This window comes from Aspergillus brunneoviolaceus (genome assembly GCF_003184695.1).
Source record: "Aspergillus brunneoviolaceus CBS 621.78 unplaced genomic scaffold BO95scaffold_56, whole genome shotgun sequence".
In the NCBI taxonomy this organism is placed as follows: Eukaryota; Fungi; Ascomycota; class Eurotiomycetes; order Eurotiales; family Aspergillaceae; genus Aspergillus; species Aspergillus brunneoviolaceus.
Window position 1 is genome coordinate 1 of NW_020290786.1, and position 18,953 is coordinate 18,953.

General features: G+C 45.0%; 5 protein-coding genes across 5 annotated transcripts; 3 read left to right on the plus strand and 2 right to left on the minus strand.

Annotated features, from left to right (window-relative positions):
- The first annotated feature begins 3,770 nt into the window (after nt 1-3,770).
- Nucleotides 3,771-6,013, plus strand: BO95DRAFT_445328 (uncharacterized protein). The gene is made up of 4 exons (XM_025587124.1): nt 3,771-4,680; nt 4,748-5,096; nt 5,174-5,581; nt 5,641-6,013. The coding sequence occupies exons 1-4, from the start codon at nt 3,911-3,913 to the stop codon at nt 5,746-5,748; spliced, it is 1,635 nt and encodes a 544-aa protein (XP_025439654.1). The 5' UTR covers nt 3,771-3,910; the 3' UTR covers nt 5,749-6,013.
- A 5,736-nt stretch (nt 6,014-11,749) lies between these two features.
- BO95DRAFT_419162 (uncharacterized protein) lies at nt 11,750-13,909 on the minus strand (the record flags this gene model as incomplete). The annotated part of the gene is made up of 4 exons (XM_025584482.1): nt 13,594-13,909; nt 13,265-13,487; nt 12,542-13,083; nt 11,750-12,478 (listed from the first exon to the last, which is right to left on the minus strand). Exons 1-4 carry the CDS (start codon nt 13,696-13,698, stop codon nt 11,750-11,752), a joined length of 1,599 nt encoding a protein of 532 aa, XP_025439655.1. The 5' UTR covers nt 13,699-13,909.
- Nucleotides 13,910-14,506: 597 nt separating this feature from the next.
- On the plus strand, nt 14,507-17,025 carry BO95DRAFT_466126 (putative monooxygenase; the record flags this gene model as incomplete). The annotated part of the gene is made up of 8 exons (XM_025589184.1): nt 14,507-14,579; nt 15,359-15,492; nt 15,563-15,654; nt 15,730-15,979; nt 16,045-16,173; nt 16,229-16,265; nt 16,324-16,442; nt 16,504-17,025. 8 exons carry the CDS (start codon nt 14,507-14,509, stop codon nt 17,023-17,025), a joined length of 1,356 nt encoding a protein of 451 aa, XP_025439656.1.
- A 412-nt stretch (nt 17,026-17,437) lies between these two features.
- On the plus strand, nt 17,438-17,898 carry BO95DRAFT_466127 (uncharacterized protein; the record flags this gene model as incomplete). The annotated part of the gene is made up of 3 exons (XM_025589185.1): nt 17,438-17,461; nt 17,532-17,705; nt 17,770-17,898. 3 exons carry the CDS (start codon nt 17,438-17,440, stop codon nt 17,896-17,898), a joined length of 327 nt encoding a protein of 108 aa, XP_025439657.1.
- A 4-nt stretch (nt 17,899-17,902) lies between these two features.
- Nucleotides 17,903-18,620, minus strand: BO95DRAFT_445331 (uncharacterized protein). Its single transcript, XM_025587125.1, has 2 exons — nt 18,066-18,620; nt 17,903-17,971 (listed from the first exon to the last, which is right to left on the minus strand). Exon 1 carries the CDS (start codon nt 18,558-18,560, stop codon nt 18,153-18,155), a length of 408 nt encoding a protein of 135 aa, XP_025439658.1. The 5' UTR covers nt 18,561-18,620; the 3' UTR covers nt 17,903-17,971; nt 18,066-18,152.
- Nucleotides 18,621-18,953: the final 333 nt, after the last annotated feature.

The window sequence follows — 18,953 nt, forward strand, 5'->3', positions numbered from 1 at the left end:
TAAACCCTAATGTAAACCCTAATGTAAACCCTAATGTAAACCCTAATGTAAACCCTAATGTAAACCCTAATGTAAACCCTAATGTAAACCCTAATAATAATAAAAAAAAACCCTAAACCCTAAAACCCTAATAATGTAACCTGCGGTTATTAACCTATCTGCTATATCTAATCTTTCTAACCGGTAGATATAAACAGTTAAAATAATAATTATATCTTAATCTAATTATAACCGTACGGTTAAAATTTTTTTATATCTTAATCTGACTGCTAGGTTATAGTCAGGTTAAGGTTAAGATATAACGGTCAGGTTAATCCACTCTAAACCTGTTTGTAAAAAATTAATCTAAATAATTTTTATTATAAATAATAAAAGTTTTTTATATTAGTTTTTTATAAATAGCTTTTAGAATATATTTTTTTAAGAGTTTTTAAAATATTAGAAGAGGCTTTAAGATTTTTATTATAAATCTTTTATATATATTTAACAGTATTGTTTAAAGCTTTGATCTAAAGTTTTTATAAAAAAGTATTAACTACAAACTGAATTATATAAATAAAACAGAATATATAATACTAATTTTAAATAATTATTATAAGATTAGAATAAAATAAAATATTATAAAACTAAATACTCTAGCTAAGCTAAGTCCGAAGTTTAAATAAGATTATATTAAATATTAAACTATTATTATTAGTATTATTAATTGTTATATTTAATAACTAATAGAATAGATTATATTTATATAAAATTAATAAAATAATTATAACTAGATTTTTATTAGTATAAAATCTAAATACCGGTCGGAAGTCTAGTAGAACTTTATAATAATTTATATTTTTTATTAAAAAATATCTAGTTAAAATAAAAAATATTTTCTAATTAAAACTAGTCGAACAATCTACTATAACTAATATTTATCTAATATCTAAAAACTTTAATAACAGCTGTATATATATATTTTTTAATAATTTTAAAAAATATTTTTTAATCTGTACTCGATTAGAAGAACTTAATTTTTAATAAAAAAATAAAATTATAAAATTTATTATTTATTTAAATTAAATATACTTAATAGTTCGGAATAATAGATAATAGATAATTATAAAATATAAAACTTAATTTTAAAAGTTTTGTTTATTATAGACTATAAAGGCCTAGAAAAAATAATAATTAAAAAAGATTTATTTTTAATAAATAAATAAATATTTATAATAATTTTTTATTTAGTATCTGGCTGATTATTTGCTTAAATATTATTAATAATATTTTTTTTTTATAATTCTTATAAAAATAATAGCTTATAGAACTAGTTTCTAAGTTTTTAATTTCTAAATATTATAAGATATAAAGATATACAGTACAGTAGATATAAAAGATTTTATTAAAAAATAATATATTTTTTTAAAAATTATTTTATATTATTAATATCTTTTTTTAACTAAAATAAAATAGCAGTTTTTAAGCTTATATACAGGTTTTAAAAAAAATTATCTTCTATTATTAATTCTAAAAAATAGAGAGTTTTTTTTTATAAGTTAAATATAAAATAATCTTTCAATTTTTTGCGACGTGCGTAATCTAGAGATTTAAAAAAAAAAAAAAATCTAGCTTAAAAAGCTTATCTTAGTTAGAGTATTATTATAGTTTATAAAAATCTAAAAAATAAAAAAAAAAACTTAATAGTATTCTTTAAAAATAAGCTAAATAATTATAATTAACTTATAATTCTTAAATTACTCTATAAATAATAAATATAAAAAGATAAAAATAAAAAATTCTATAAAAATAGTTTGTTTTATTTTAAAATATACTTTTATATAAATATAATTTATTATATTTTAAATACAGCTAAAGCATTTGTTGTATTTTATTTATTTTAAAAAATTTAGTAAGCAGAAAATTATATCTTAAATCTAGAATTATAAAAATTAGATTAATTAGATTAGTTAGATTATTTTTATATTAATATAAAAAATCTAAAAAAAACTTTTATAAAATCTTTTAAGAAATATAATACCTAATATTTAATTAAATAGTTATTAGAAAGTACAGTTGCCGAGAAAGATTATATAAATAATATTATATAAATATTATAATATAGTTTTAATTTTTTTAACTTATCTGCTTAATTTATTTAATTTATTTAATTTATTTAATTTACTTAATCTACTTAATCTGTTTAATCTATTTAATTTATTTAATCTGCTTAATCTGCTTAATCTGTTTAATCTACTTTATTTATTTAATTTATTTAATCTATTTAATTTGTTAAATCTACTGTTTTTAACTATTTATTATATGATTTTAAACCTGCTTAAAAATCTTTTTATTTTTAAATCTTTTTATAGTTTTTCGAGCTATATCTTATTTATAAATCTAAAAATAGTCTAATTAAATAGCTAGTTAAGAATAAAAAAATAAATTATTAAAATATTATTAATTTATTATTTATTTTATTATTTTATTTATTGTTATTTATATCTGCTAGCCTGTAACTTAATAGTAGGTTTTTTTTTAAGTTTAATTTATAATACAGATAATTCAGCTTTTTTAGATAAAAAATAAGAATATAATAAACTATCTAAATTAAAATAAAAAAAAGAATAATAAAACAGAAGTAGTATATTTATTTTTAATAATCTAACTAATAATAAATATATAGTTTTTCGATTATTATATAATATAACTAAAGTATACAGTCCAAACTAAGCTATAATTATATATATTTATATATATTTCTTACTATAAAAGCAATAGTTTTATAAAAAACTGAATTTTATTAATATTATTAGGATTTTCTAATTAATTCTTTTAGATAGAGATAAAAAAAATATTAATATTTCTTTTAGTTATTATTTTTTAATTTAAAAAGCTTGTTTCTGTATACTTTTAGATAATAGTTAAAATAGTTAGATTAATAACTGCTTAATCTAAATATATTTTAATTATACTAGAATCTAAACAGATATAGCAGAAGAATCTTAATATTAAAAATAGTTAAGATAGTTAACTGTCTGTTTTTTAGCTATACTGTAATCAGATATAAAAATTTTCTTAATCTGGCTATAATCTAGCGGTCAGGTATAAAAATTCTAATTAACCTAATCTGACCTGGCTGTTAGCCACTCTAAGCTAAATCTAGATAATATTATTATACTATAATTAAAAATATATTATATTTTATATATTATTTATATAAAAAGAATATATATATTACTAATTAATTTATAGTTATTAATTTATTTATTATATCTAATCTTTCTGACCGGTAGATATAGATAGTTAAAATAATAATTATATTTTAATCTAACTGTAACTATACAGTTAAAATTTTTTTGTATTTTAATCTAACCGCCAGATTATGGCCAGGTTAAGATTAAGGTATAACGGTCAGGTTAATCCACTCTACCTTAGATAGTGTAGTCACCCATCATCTGCGACAAGTGGAAACAAGGCTTAATTATCAAGTATATCCTCTATTCTGTGGTTGTCCATGTCAGAAGGCCTTAATGTCGGTAAGACGCTTTCTTTGTGCCTGATATAATATGTCGCGCTCTTCGTCGTATCCATCAGCCCCTGTGGCGGAGTCGCATACCCTGCGTACATACAGTACAACTAACTTTAAGCTTTTTTGGCAAGGTGGGTGACCGAGTTGGTTGCCCGAAAAAGACTAGTAACTTCTCGCACTCCAAGCCTTATCCGGCAACCCGCTTACGCCCCGCCCGCGGGGCTGTGCTTGCAATGATCATCTCTTTGTCCGCCTAATTCTCAACTGTCTTATAAGAAGAGACTTCAATCGGCACTTCTCCCAGAAAATTTTGAGACTACTCCCTGCTGCTTTGTTAAGAGAGATCTTAGACATTATTGTTGACAACCGTTCCACCACACCGCACCACAGGACTCGATAATGTCCCTGTCACGCTCAGAACACGGGGGTCCCATTGGCACCCTGGTCCATGGAATCACTTCGGGCATCGGTTTTGCAACGGAAGTTCACAAATACAAGAAGGCAAGGAAAGCTGCCAAAGAAAAACAAGATCAAGGACAGCAAGTGCAAGCACCATCAGAAGAACAAGATCGAACCCTAGAACAACACAAACAAGAAGATGTATCACATTCTGCCTCTTCTTTGCCTCCGCCATATACAACAACACCTTTTAGCGAGAACCAGGAAGTTCCGGATGCCGCAAGTCCAGCCCTAGTCGACTCACCTACTGCCCGGAATGATCTCGAGTACTCGTGGGAGCTCGATGAAGCGCAGGAGCAGGTCTTGAAGAGCCCCGAGTACGCGCCCAGGAAGAGCAAACAGGGAACTGCCAACCCAGACAAAGTGATTGCCGCTTTTCTCCTTCGGCGTCCTCCTCCTCCTGCTGCTTTGCTAAATCCCGATACCAAGCTTCTATACCCGGTTGCAGTTCCTCAGCGCCGTCCTAAGGACAAGAAGCGCGGATTCATCCGCGCCTATGCCCCTGATTTGGAAACCGTTGGCATTGACCAGGAGACCTGGTTCGACATGATTGAATCACTGAACGAAGCAAGCCTTGCCAATCCGTGGATGAACGCCATCAACCTAGCATCGTTAGCGGCAACCCCTCTGCCCTTCGCAATCTCCACAGCTATATCTGTGGCGATCATGGTTGCTACAGATGTTGCAATCGAGGCACAGAGTCGGTATCGGTAATAATCACCCTTCCCACGTCTTATGTTATTGTACAAACTATTTTACTGACAATGACATCATCAGACAAAACAAAGCCCTCGACAAGCTGAACCAAGAGTTCTTCCGACCGCGTGGGCTCTATTGTCTCGTGATGACATGGGACGCTACAGCCTCCGGCGCTCGCACTAACATGGATATTAACACCACTATCCAAGACACGATGAATGGCCAAGGGCGGATGTCGCATCGATTCCAGTCTTCGAGCGGTGTCACTAACGGCATTGAGTCAATCCAGACGGCGGAGCTCATCTTCCCGGGTCTGGACTTCCTCGCTATGGCGTCCAAGGATGAGCAAGCTGGCTTTAAGAAGAAGATGGAGCGCGGAAAGCAGTTTCTAGATGATTACCTCGACCGCAGGGCACAAGCCAAATTTGTCAGTATCACCGGTTGACCACTTCTTTTCACAGTTGGCTTGTGACCACTTCACTGACCAATATACACTTGCTACAGCTCGCCGAGAACCCCAATAGCCATCTCACTCAAGCTGGAAAACCAGAATTTGCGTCCAAGTACGCCGATCCCACGCATCCCATGCACAGTAGTTTGTCTGTGAGCGGGATGAGAGGGGCTTTACAGCAAAATCGTGGCTTGGGCGCCCGGGGCGAGACCGGACGCAGATTAGGAGGAAGACAAGACGGTGGTGGTCTCCTCGGGCTGGTCAACCTAGCTGCTTCCCAGGTGGCGGCCCATCGTAATCAGCAAAAGTACGACACCAGCCGAGAAAATCCACCAGCGCCGTATGGGGTGGCAAGTTCCGGGTACTTTGATGGAGGTGAGTACCAGCAACAACAACCATCCCGCGCTACGACTGGTGGACGTGTAAACGGAGGCCTCGGTTTGAAAAAGCTACTTCAAACGGTATGGGAGTTCCATCCAACCCATCTCTCTTCCTGCTGAATGACTGACAATCCGGATAGAAGGTACTTTACTTGATGGTCGTCAATATGCCGACGGAAGAAGAATTAGCCCAAGCACGAACTTTGACCGCTGGATGGAGTATTCAGGGGCAACAGCAGGAATTGTAGGAATGTTTCTAAGCCAGGTCCTGGTCGGACTGGTAATAATTTGATGTGCTCTAGTGTGCTACTGTCTCCTGCTTAATGCGCCTATTCGCTGCTGAATTCTTGAGTGCTACAATTCACTATTTCAGATCGCTTTGAATGAGTGACGGGAGACAGGTATTTCTTTAAATTGTACGCATTTCTTTTCAATCCCAGCAGCTGCTCCATATATCTTTAGACGCCACTCCGGATGGGTCTGACCTTGGCTGTCCAATCAGGCCAAAAAGAAGCCGCGGGGGAAGGGAGACTCTACGTATCGGACACTCTTGGGCGCCAACATGTATTCACTTGTCCAATCTGCCATCAAATCCAATGCACTTGTCGCTCGCCAGACCCTTTCAATTATACCTCTTCCTACTTGCTCTCAGATTGTGGCTTCTCTGATATACCTAGTACCTCCAAATGTGACCGTAACCGGAACAAGTCCTTGTGTCCTAACCGAGCATCGACCGCCCTCTTCAGTCCGATTCGTCGTCATCAGACAGCCACCCGGATTCTTTCGTGCTGTGTCGCTCGGAAAGGATGCATCGGACCTTCCAAGCGAAAAGCACATGTCTTAGTAGGCCGGCTATCCTTAATCCACTCTGGCCACGACCCTAGTGAGAGTAACTCGAACAACATACCACTGCAGGGCAGACGTGCGGGTCTTGGACATCTTGGTACATAGCCATTGATAAGTCTGTCCCAGTGGTTCAGAAATGGCTGAATGACGATGCCGACATTGATATATCGCCTCCCAACAATTCGTTCAGGGTGAACTTTCAAGTGTGTCTAGTCTTACGCGCTGCGCCCCGCCTATAGTATATCTCGTTTCACCGAAATGGGGCAGATCTTTCAGCACAGATGACAAAGAATAGGAGATGGGTGAAGAAGGACAGACTTCGAAAGCGGGAGTTGCCACCTTCTTCACGTCTTCTTTTTCGCTTTAGCCGTGCTGCCCGTTAGGGCTCCGACAGCTTGCGGCTGTCTAGCTCCCGGGCTTTGCACGCGAATGGAGCTAATATGGAATCCGTAGCATCGGACGAAGCGCCCCGGCCACGCAGAGACAAAGGCGACCCTACACCCTCATTCCAATACGCCACCGCACAATTAATCCAGCAGTTGCTGATTCTATCTGATTCGGATCGCGGCCCGATCTCCTAAGGCTGGTCGCAAACCATGCTTCAATACACCGAGGAATGTGGAATAGTCATCGACCGACGGCAGGCGCCTCTCGACCTCCAGCTTCAGACGGCGATTTAATCACCTCATTGGGCAATGGGCTCTTTCATGACTCGATTGTGAAAACGTTAAACTCCAGTATATCGCCCCAAATTCTCTTCAGTTGAAATAATATTACTTCTGACTCATACATTGACGGCAGCTATCGATTAACAATTGAAGCCTCGACTAAAAGGACGCAATGAGTCGCACCAACCAAATGATGTTAGAGTCACACGCCCAGTCCATTTCTGTGACCATGGCCGCTCTCAGGATACCCCAACATCACCCGTTTCCTCTCCAAGGGAATGGATCGGAATTAATGTCATCTCGCGCGACAAATGTCCTTTGTAGAGTCCGTGCCGAGCCCCGTGGCGCCAGCACCTCGGAAACGGGGAGGGAGATGATTATCATCTGCAGCGTCGCGCTCTTCAGGGTGAAACACCCGAGGAGGAGAGGTTTTGCTACAATAAAGGTGCTTGGTTTCCAGTTTCCTCGCGAATGATATTAGCATGGCGCTATTAAATGACTCCTTTTTGTCCGCCTTGAAGATGAACGGGGAAAGCCAAGTAAGACGATGGGTGAAAACCCTGTGACTCACTGCATTGGTCCATGATTTTGACTCCTGCTTCTACCTTGGCTGATAGTCTTAGACACCTATACATCCGATCCCTGCGTCGCGAAGAACGATCGCCAGCTAAAGTCTGGTTTTTATCGATTGGATGAAGGTATTCCAAAACCTTTAGTTCGATCATATTCGCTCTGAGGTGAGTTTTATAGCTGGCATAAAACTGACAGGCCTCAATTCTTTCGTCGATCCCTGCGTCGTGCTACTTTCCTACCGCTTCCTTGACCCTTTTCAATAAACCCATCAGATCATAGACCATGTGCGCAGAGCTGATGAACAAATGCCCATCTTCAATATTGATGCGAATGATTCCAGAATAACGTGCTTCAATTACTCTTGCTAGTGCAAGTATGCTTGCTCTAAGTCCTCCTTGCATGACCAGTCTAAGTCTGGCTCGACCCAATTGCCGAAGCTGTAGAGGCTAATATCAGAGTAAGCAGTTATAATCTTCGGTGTCTGAGATGCGGTGATCAAAGGCAAAAGCGTCCGTCTTCCTGGCTTTCGATGCTGTCACGCAATTGACACCATCTGGGAGCAAAGAATTGACATCCTTGTTATCCATTGCTCGAGGCCCCTTCCCGGTCCACGCGTATGAACCGCATGCTGGGAACTAACTCTTCAGATAATCGTTCTGCGGTACGGAGGATCTTGGTTTTGTTACAACACATGTAGATGAATCCTCATCTAAGCACAGAGGTGGCATATTTTAGTCACCAGTGTTTATCTTGCGATTGAGTAGTCGAGAAAGTAATAGGCTTTTAGCTTGTAGTCATCTGAGCATTGACTTATTGACGCTTAAGGAGTCTCACACACGATAGTGTGGACAGCTACATTAATATTTTTTTGATATCAGAACTTATTTGTGCGAGGCCTGAGAAGATTGCGAAGGAACAACAACCCGGACAAGAGCCGAGTTTGTCCAGCCAGTATAACCGCTTATCACAACTAGCGGGTTGCTCCCTGTAAGTAAGGGTCTTCTCAAAGCCATATACCGTCTTCACTTGGTCTTGAAGTAAAGACTATCGGGGATCTTGGTCTATACATACAGCATCGGCTCTGTGCCTCCATCCAACGGCACCCCAGCCCGGAGGGGGTGGTTATCGACTGCGCCATACTTCCTCTGTTACTACAAAGCCACAGCGCCGATATCATGCGATTGAGTGAAATAGCTCCGCAATGTGTATTCTGCGACTCTATGCCACCGGTGCATGGTATCGGTCTGCAGTACTACTGTTGTCGGGGAGGTGAGGGGGGGAGGAGGGCAAAAACTGAGAGTGGCTGTATAGGTAGATGTTGCCTGGCAAACTTGCGCTCACTTTATAATGCGCCTGCCATACACATGTCGAGTTTATCATTAAGCCGACCGAAGGCATAATAGCTCACGTGACTCCCTCACTGATCATCATGTAGCTGATTACATAGTCTTATGCAAAGTAGCCTGTAATGTACCGTACTGTTCTGCTGAGCCTGGTCTACTTAGTTGATTTGAAATAAGACTAAGGTTCCATCGAGCTCTGGGCTTAGCACCGGTGCTACTCAGTATTGAGCCAAGGACTCTCACTCTACCGCTTTTCTATTTTTTGTTGCTTTAGAAATACCATTGGTTATTTAATCCTATGCTCTTGATGACTCAAAACCTCGTCATGATTCATCCACGTGTTTGAGGTGGAGTCGCTTGCGAGCTGTCACCTTTGCCGCTGGAAATCACTGGCCCTGGCCACCCACAGATACAAGTAGTATGCATCCACCATGTGTACACGATCAAGGGATGGATTCATCAGTGCTGTTTTGTTCCGGTGAACCTGTTTATGCTGGATTATGACGACGGGGTCAAGCCATAGGGCAAATGGGTGCCTTGCAGATAGTCCTCTTTCTATGATGACGAGGGGGACAACGATATCATTGTCTGACGCTGTCATGTTGGAAGGGTTTTTGTTGGATTGTTGAGTCTGGTTGACAGGGGAAGGTGATGACATCATAACGGGGCACAACGGGCGGGACCATTCAAACGGTTTGCTCTTTTTGTTTTTTTCTTTTTTTTTTTTTTTGTTCAAAATAAAATACAGTACTGCGTAATTCTCCAGCCAGAAGGTTATGTTCGGCGATAAACCTTTGCATCCCCACCTGCCCTACACCCACGCTAAATCGCCTGCAGCGCCTGAATCCCGACTCGCAGTCCTTGCCCGAACTTATTCGTCCATTTGCTGAGAATGCGTCAGGCACAGGGTCTACCACCAGTCTACCAAACCAACCAGGTCAGTAACCATATTTTGCTTATTCGAGACCACCATGAACATTCTGTCTCTGGAGAATGCCGCTTCAATATATACTCTGATCCGCCGGGGAGGAGCAAGAAGATGACTGCGATTGACACCAACTAGATTCTGACCGCAGTTCCTAACCCTGCATGCAACTTGGCCATTCACCACAGAGTTGCCGGTTATTAGGACGGGGGTTCCAGGAGGAGGTGACTGCAGGCCCCAATGATTATGCTGGGGCGTGCAAATGCCCATCTGTGGGCGAAGCTACTAGTGGCTAGTCTTGCTGTACAAAGAGCGCGGGCGCAGGGTTTAGTGGCGGTACCAGTCCGGAAGAACATTTGCGAATAGTTACTTGCGAGTATTTAGTAAGCATCCGGACTGCTCATGACGGAGGAGGCTAGAGCCTTCAAGGTTGAGAAAGTGATTGTGGTCGCAGGAATCTTCGTGCGCCAACCTATTGGCCTCGCTTAGGAAGAGGAGCAAGTCCACTGCACAAGCGGCCCCGGCTTAGCCAGCTGGTCAAAGGGAAGGGAAATTTCCCCTTAGGCTGTAATCGCACAAATACACTAGAAAGACAGCAACTGTCTCCCCGTGAAAGTGTCCGCTTGATGTTCGGAGCTCCAGGTGATCTCCATTGCCGATCGATCCATCCCCCTGGCTTGGGCAGATCTTGTTGGTGAACAATGTTCAAGTCCACTGCTTTCGCGTATTGCCCGGCAGGGTTAGGAGTATCAAAGGCTTCTAAGGACAGACGGCGTTGCTCCTTGAGGCTCATCATCATTTCACATATTCTGTACCTTGGTGGTCAGCACTTGCGGTGGGTGGAAATGAGGTACAGCTGGTGAAAGGCACTTGATACAATATAAAATACCACCGGGAAGCCGTTAAGGGAGTCCATTTCTCCACTCGGGGTGGGTTTGTGTAGCTGTCTCTCCCTTTGTACATCGAACATTAAAACTTCTCCATATTTCGTTGTCCATTGAGGGCCCAGGGAGCCCGCAACCAGGCCGTTTGCCCTCTTCTTTCGGTAATGGAGTCAATTTGAACTACTCCCGTAAGCCGCTTTGTTCAATTGTTCATCTGTCAGTCTAACCTGTCCCAGCAAATTGTCCCCAGCCCTGAGGTGGGCACTGAAGGGAGTAGCCGATACCGCTTGGGCCATTGCAGCGAATGAAGCCAAGGTGGCAGTGCCGGACCACTAGTGTGTCTTATGCGAGTGAAACTAGCGTTAGGAGGTGAGGGATTGGACTGGATAGGCTTTGGTTATGCCCATTCCACGGAACTCCTAGGATTGGACGGAGTGGTCGGCCCACAAAGTCATATTAGCAAGTTGGACTGAGTCTCTGCAGGCCCATGTCGCACTATCCATGATGTACAGGACAATCGATCGCTTCCGATCGTGTCTCGCCAATCCTACGATAGTATGTTCACTGCCAGTGAAGATGAACAACTGATCTTGGTAGATGCTTACAACTCTTCTGCTCATTTATCTCTATTGTCTTTGATTATGATTTTCACTAAATGCTCAGAGTGACTGTGGCGCATCACAATCCCAGAGGCCGATCTAGGTCGCTCTGAACCATGCCATGACAAATACTCGCATATCCAGAATCCCGCGGCCAATCCCCCTCTAGCACGAATGCTCCACACTTCGTGCTCAACAGGGGGAAGGACCGGGGCAAATGAAAAGCGAAAAAAAAGAGAAAACAAAAGGAAAACATACAATTCAAGAAAAAGAAAATACAAAAGGCAATCGCGCATCGATCAGGTATCATGTCATTTCTTCTTTCATCGTCATCGCTAAAATGCTCCGAAATTGTGGGGTCAACTAAAGAGGACCGAAGTAGAGAGAAAGAAGGAGAGAAAACGAGAAGGATCAGGTCCCCGGCAGCTCCATCGCGTTGCCGATCTGGGCCATAAGGTTGAGAAAGACATTAACCTGGTATAATTCGTCCAAGCGACGACAGAGTTTGTCGACGAAGCCGCGCTCGACAGAGCCCCGCTCGAATGTCTGGTATGCTACAATAATGGGGTATAGAATGCGATAAATGAAACAGCGGGGACCCTTGGTGATGTACGCCTCCAAGCTCCGGCAGATGTTGCAGGCCCACTGATACTGCTCATTGCGTGAGGGTGGAGTTGGATTGGCACCCGCGATAGTGATGCGTAGAGCCCAGTAGTAGCACATCACCGTGGTAAGCAAGAGATCGGGGTAGGTCAAGAGCCGGGGAGTGAAAATATGTCCGTCGTTCGGGTGGTGGCAGGCGAAATTGGGAAAGGAAGCATCCAATTTGTGATCGGACTCGACGATGGATCCGTGGGGATAGGTGGCGATGTGGTGGTGGTACCAGCTCTCCAGGCGACTGTCGAGAATTTGTGCCCAGCCACTTGGGGAGCCATGCCCGTTCAACAGTTCCTCGTACTTGAGCCGTCCGGATGCCAGTTCCGCTTGGTATTTCTCCGTCTGGGAAAGGTAGCAGGGCACCTCTGCCCCGATATCTAACAGCTGGTGAAGAAGATCTTTCGGCTTGTGAGCCCAGGGGATGTTCATCCAATCCGGATGAACCAGAAATAATGGGCGCCGAAGAAGGATTGAGCCCGCGATCTGTGTGTATTGCGACTCAGTCAGAATCTGTTGTTGGAGGAAGAAAGTGATTCGTTCTCCTACCCAGTAAATGCGATGGTCCAGAAAGATGGCGTGGGCAATGCCGGTTTGGTGTTCCTCGGGTTTGCGCGACTGTAGCAGCTGCGCGGCCCCCAGCAAGTGCTTCATCAATGCGCCACTATCGCCGGTGAACACCTCGCGTATAATGAAAATGAAGGCGGCGACAAACACGTCCAAGGGCACAGTTCGACCACTACACCGTCGAAGAGCCCGACGCATCATGCGGATTGCGTACATGTTATGCCGATGGCCCGCCATCTCAATATCTCGGTCTCCCCAGGTGCGACCGATGAACATCAACGCAGTGTTTTCAAAGGCGACCTGCAGCAGTTCCGATCGACTTCTCATCTGGGATGCATCGCTCAGGATAAATCGTTTGAGCCCAGTCTCGCGCTTGCTGAGTGGGCAACAGTCTTCGATCAGGCGTTCGATGAAGATGTCCAAAACAGCTGCACCCGGGGAACACTCCAGGGGAATCTTGACTCCGTCGGCATCTTCATCATTGGCTTCGTTGTCCCCCTCCTCCTCCTCGTCTTTGTCCTCGTCTTTGTCCTCGAGATTGTCCTCATCCGGTCCGAGGGTCGAGTCTAAGACACCGTGAGTTCAATGGTTCCAACTGGCTCGGCTTCGAGACATCCCTGCCTCCCTCCTTCAGGTCGGTAGTGATCGGTCGACACCTACCTTTTCCCTTTTCATTGTCCCCTAGCAGACCTGGCCCGGTCAGACCCTGGGACTGCTCGCGGGGAGTTTCGTTGGCACTGTGCATAACCAGTTGTCGCACCGCTTCGAGGTGGGCTAATCGTCGTTCCAAGGTCCGACATCGCTCTTCCAGCTGGGTGATGTACTCGGATTGACTGATATAGTTCTGCTCCTCGGCGGATCGAGGGAATGTGCACTCTTCGGGGAGACCACGCAAACAGCATGATTTACACGGTAATACCCGGTTGCACTATGCGGCACGGGTCCTGATAAGCCCATGTTCGTGTTATCGAGAGAGGGACATTTGGAAAGAAACAAATTGTATGATTGGTTGAGGTATTGGTTAGGAGGTTCACCTTCACTTTTCGCTGGTGGCAAGGTAAACATGAATAGACTGGCCGTTGCTTGCGTTTGGCCTGCTGGACGGTCACTACCGGCTGGGGGTCATGGGGGTCATCCATGGTGGAGAGTCTGTCTGCAGAATGGCAGAAAACAGAATAATTCTGGGGAGAGTCAATCAATAGAAGTCGTGGACGATGCCGTCATGCGAATTGTGAATAGCCATGGTCTATATTTATAAAAGAAAGGCGAATTGACAGGACCCGTAATGATGGTGGACAGTAGAACTGGTAGGTAGGTACTGCGTAGTTACTGGGTACTGCAGTACACAATGGGACTCCATACACTACGGGAGACGGCAGTAGTGGTAACCAGGTTTAAGAAGTACTACTACTCAAGTACTGTACGGGAAAAGGTAGGGTAAGGGCAAGCAATCAGTAAGGAGGGTGTTTGAGTGGGGCTAGGGCTTGGGTTCCTCGCAAGTTTCATTCAACTCTGCAAATCATTCAGTCATTCAATCGATCCAAAATGGCTAAGGCCCTTTCCCCGGTCCCCAGGTGCCTGTTGGCCACGTCATCCAGTGGCAATAAGTCGAGGGTGAAGTAGCCGAAATGATCGGTCGGAGGAGAGCGATCCATCCACCATCATCCACCGTCCACCGATCCCTCTCGATCCAATGGGTCTGCGTATTGATCTCTGGTGACGGTTTGGTAATCTGTGACCATTCCGGATCACTTGCGACCGCCGGGGATGGGTGGTCTTACTTCTGAATTACACCCCGTTTCAAGGTGCACGGGAAATGGAAAACATAATCGCCCCGGACGGTCACCATACACACCCTACACGGAAATACATAGGAGAGTACCTACGAGTATGTGAGTAACTCGAAGATGGTTCTGGTCTTGCTTCGCCCGCAAAGGCAGGGTCGACATGGGCCACATCGCCATGCCATGGCCGAATGGGCCCGTTCGGCCGATGCTCAACCGGAGAGGACAGAACCATGGTAGGGCCTCTTCGCTTCAACGGCTTTTTCGTGTTTCCACCCTCGTGGCTGGAGGGTTGCGGAGAAAGGTACGGTACAGGACAGAATATATGCATCACCGTCATCACACTGCTTCACAGGTGAAGATAGTCTAAAGTAAGGTCGGTGCCGCCGATCTGCAGAGATTTGATGAACCCAACGTCCCGCATGGATCCGCTCTCAGGAGTAATCGGTACTCACTGGGCACCACTAGAAATAATACACCCGTATGGATTACACCCTTGGGGCCTTTTACCCCTTCAGGCGACATGCGACATGCAGGATCACCATCTTTGGTGTCTGACTATGCCTGACGCTGCCTGAAGGCGGCTGAACGGGAAGCGCTGGTCATGTGGCTGCCACTACCACCGCCCAGCTCGCTGATGCCTGAGGCAATATACTCTTCTCTGCCATTGCAATGACAAGTACGCGAAGAGTGTCGCGAGCCCATCTCCCTCGTGGCACTCGCATGCCCATGCCGATACTCTCTACCTTGCTGAATGAATTGTTGCAACACACCTCCGTGACCTCGATGCGACCGACCCGGATGAGCGAAATGTCCATGGTCCATGGCGGTAGTCGCGTCACACCTGCAGGGTTTGACGTGCTTGACACTCAGAGGAATAAATTCCTCTCGCTCCTGGACACTCCATCTCCCGATTGAACAAGTTTCATCTGCAACATTTTGCTGACAAGGCGGCTTCACTGTGTTCGTCCGCAATGGCTCGGGAACACAAACGATGTTCGAGTGCTGATCGCAGGCGCCGGCATCGCCGGCCTGGCGGCTGCAATCTCTCTCACTCGTCAAGCCTCCATCCCGAACCTCAAAGTGGCATTGTATGAGCAGGCGGATGAACTGAAGGAGATTGGAGCTAGCATTGCGCTCAGTCCCAATGTATGAAGCTTCCTATCCGAAAGGATGCGAATCAAGTGCCACCTGGGCTAACCTTCCATTGTTCCTCTAGGGCATGCGCACGTTGGAAAGGTTGGGGGTACACAATGCTCTCGCAGATGGAGTAGGATTCAGATCGTCGAGCGGCATTCCGCAGGTTTTCCGGTAGGTTCGTGTGAGAATGGGAGGTATCAATGCCAATAACAATTCTGATTCTGACGCAAAGTCAATCGTTGGCAGGCACTGGAAGACGAACCAAGTCCATTCGGTCGATACACACAACGATGTGCCCGATCCTCGTCACGCCACCACTCGCTTCCATCGAGGCCATCTTCATAGCGCACTTCTCGAGCATGTTCCGCGAGAGTCCATCCACTTGGGTGAAAAGACTGTCCGCGCCGAAGTGGACCACCAGAGTGTCTCACTATACTTCGACGATGGTACTAGCGCCCGCGGGGACATCCTGATCGGAGCTGATGGGCTTAGATCGGTGCGTTTCACTAGAAATTGGGTCGTTATCTTCCGGTCACGATCTGACAGGACGGTCGCATGCAGATTGTCCGACAATCATTTATCCCCAAGTATAAGCTACGGTTCAGCGGGAAGGTGTTTATGCGATCCACATTTGATGCATCACTGGTAGAGGGGAAAGTCTCTGATCTTCCCGCAGATTCGATTCACTGGGTTTGTACTCCGCTTTGGTCTCAAGGGACATCGCGCAAGGCTAACTCAAAGATAGTGGGGACCAAAGGACAACTTCTTCGCATCTCGTCTGGGTAGGTGGAGTTGGCGCGAAACAAGCGGAGCCACCTGTCCTACCCTCATCCTTTTTAGGCAAACAACAATACACAACGATCGGCGCGTACAGCGATCCACGCACCACGGAAGAGGTCGAGAAGACCGTTTCATGGGACGAGGAGGGCGGCGTGGAGTTTCTCCGTGAAAGATACAAGGTATGTCAATCCATTCTCATGGCTCGTTCGCGCGATGTCTGTGATTCATATAACTCTCCAGGACTGGAATCCTGTCGTCAGAGCTCTGACGGAGCTCACTCCCTATACCAAACTCTACCCGAACTTTATCGGAGACTCTCTTGCGACCTTGGTTCTAGCCCCTCGAGTCACCCTGATTGGTGACGCTGCCCATGCCCATGGGGGGGCTTTCGCAGCTGGCGGCTCCTTGGCTTTGGACGATGCTCTGACTCTCGGACTCGCTTTTGGGCATGCTCTTAAAGGGCTGGATGCAGAGCAATCTCTCCTGGAAAGCAGTTTTCAACTGGCACTGGAACTGTATAGCAGGTCGAGGCAACCTCATACGGAGCAATTACTTCGCATTGTCCACCGACAAGCCTCTGAGGGCCAGGGCCAGTCGCAGGTTGGGGACGATGAGGAACAGCAGCTCTCACGCCGTCTGCGGAATCGGGCCAGTACGGTTTGGCTGTCGGAGCATGATGCAGAGGCTGCATTCGCAGCAACAGTCGCCAAGCTGGAGGAAGAGAATATTGCTGAGAAGCAGTGCCGCGAGGTCAAACTTTGAGGGGATTGAGAAAATAGTCACCTGTCTATAAGCAAGAAAAGAGTGATTCAAGCTAACGATGATTCAACATCAGCATTCACTTGCTCGTGGACGGGGGACCGCCTAGCCTAATTTGGCAAGCAGACTCCAAATTGGACTGAAACCGTGGGAACTGGGGATCAGCACTAACAGTAACCGTAACACTCTATTCACCCTGGCCCAGCTTCTTCGGCCTCTTCTCTGGTGATCCTTCCTTATCCTTACACGGTCTCTCTTACACGGTCTCTCTCTCTTTCTCTCTCCCACACACTCGCTCTCCGCCTTTTTCTCTGCATGCCGTCCCATTTTTACCTCCTTCTCTACAGCAGTCAACTCGAGTTGCGCAGCTAGTCCTCATCATACTCGAGTCACTTAAATCTGCAAGTGCTTCAACATGGAAGTCACCAAGACTGCGACCGTAAGTTCTACCCCACCATCCTGCTAGAGGCACAGACAGAGTCTTGGACTAATAACGACGCTACAAACAGTTCGGCCTTGCGCCCGTGGCCATCGAACCGCTGGCGAGCTTCTACCTGGCCGCTCTCACGGAAATCCAACAAACCTACCACCGATTGCCTGCCATTGCTGAGCTGGATTTAAGATTTACCCCTGTTTCCGGTCAATCCGAGACTATTGGTGGAAGTCTTGTCTTCCCATTTCTAGTGCGTCAGGTCTTGTCAGTGCCCTTGATCGATGGTCGTTTTGCTGATTTCGGGCTCTGAATAGCTGTCCGCGACCGAACGCACCACTCTCGACCAAAGGAAGTCAGGCTTTGCCAACGTGGTTCATGCCTTGTCGACCCAGACTTTGTTTGTCGGGATGAACCTGGAAGTCAAGGTTGTTTTCAAGCTTTGAACTACAAAAACAGGAATTGGCAACGATGGACGTCTCTTGATACATCGGGCCTAGGTCAGGTGGAATGTCCAATCTGTGAGTGAATGTCTGAAATGCCAAGATATTGTTCGATTAGATGCAATGAGACTGTGAATCTATTGATCGATATAGTAACTAAATAAGTAAACCAGGTGAGATCGTACGGAAATGGGGTAGTCGGCGCAAACCGTATTTATCAGACCGCACAATCATCATTATCGACGAGCTGGGAAATCTCATGGATCTTCCAAACTAAGATCATGAATGTCTTGGGGAGTCTGCTTCTTCGCCGCCCGCTTGGCCCAGGCCTTGTCGTTGGACCAAACGCCACAGGGTAGCACATTGCAGTGAGGAGGCCACAAGCGATCGACCTCCTCCTGCCACTCGTGCTCTACGATCAACATCCGTTCGGTCGCCCAGGGCAGCGCCATCAACGCAAAGAATCGGAGCTCCTTGCAGATGTGACTCACGACCCGCTCCCTATCCTCATCAGCATAGTTACAGATGGGACAGTGGTCCGGAAAGGGATCGAGGGGGAACCGCCGCGGAGAGTCAATGTCACGAAGCGTATACGATTTCTCCGGGTCATGATACACTCGAACATGCTCGTAGAACTGGTCCACGGCAAACGGCCGCGGCTTCATCAAGCAGTGGTCCAGCAGACAAGTCCCACTACCAACGTCGCTTTCGACGTGCTTCCACCACGCTTCCGGCTCCCGGTATCGAGGCGGGAGCGTGCGGAAGCAACATGGACACTCAAACTTGCTGGTGAGAGGATCAAGGATCTCCTCGCCAGGGGGTTGCAGGGCGGCCTCGAGAACAGCATTGGCCTGAGGGGGAGTCCGGAGGGGTGCCCCCGTGGCGAGGGCCTCAGCCTTCTCCTCATCCGGATAGATCCGGGCGGACTCGGCCTGCACCCAGAGGAATCGGTGGCGACGCGTCAGAGCGTCGCGGATTAGTCGCTGTTGAACCTCGGTCAGTTCCGTCGGTTGGCCATCGGCGCCGATATCGGGCTTGCCCTGGCGGGCAAGAAGCCA

What these genes read in the sequence shown, in the direction of transcription:
- BO95DRAFT_445328 (XM_025587124.1), top strand. Translation starts at nt 3,911, where the DNA reads ATGTCCCTGTCACGCTCAGAACACGGGGGTCCCATTGGCACCCTGGTC. An exon ending in GCAGGGCACAAGCCAAATTT is followed by an intron (nt 5,097 to 5,173) that starts GTCAGTATCACC and finishes CACTTGCTACAG; the next exon opens with CTCGCCGAGAACCCCAATAG. An exon ending in TGAAAAAGCTACTTCAAACG is followed by an intron (nt 5,582 to 5,640) that starts GTATGGGAGTTC and finishes CAATCCGGATAG; the next exon opens with AAGGTACTTTACTTGATGGT.
- BO95DRAFT_445331 (XM_025587125.1), bottom strand. Translation starts at nt 18,560, where the DNA reads ATGAAGCCGCGGCCGTTTGCCGTGGACCAGTTCTACGAGCATGTTCGA.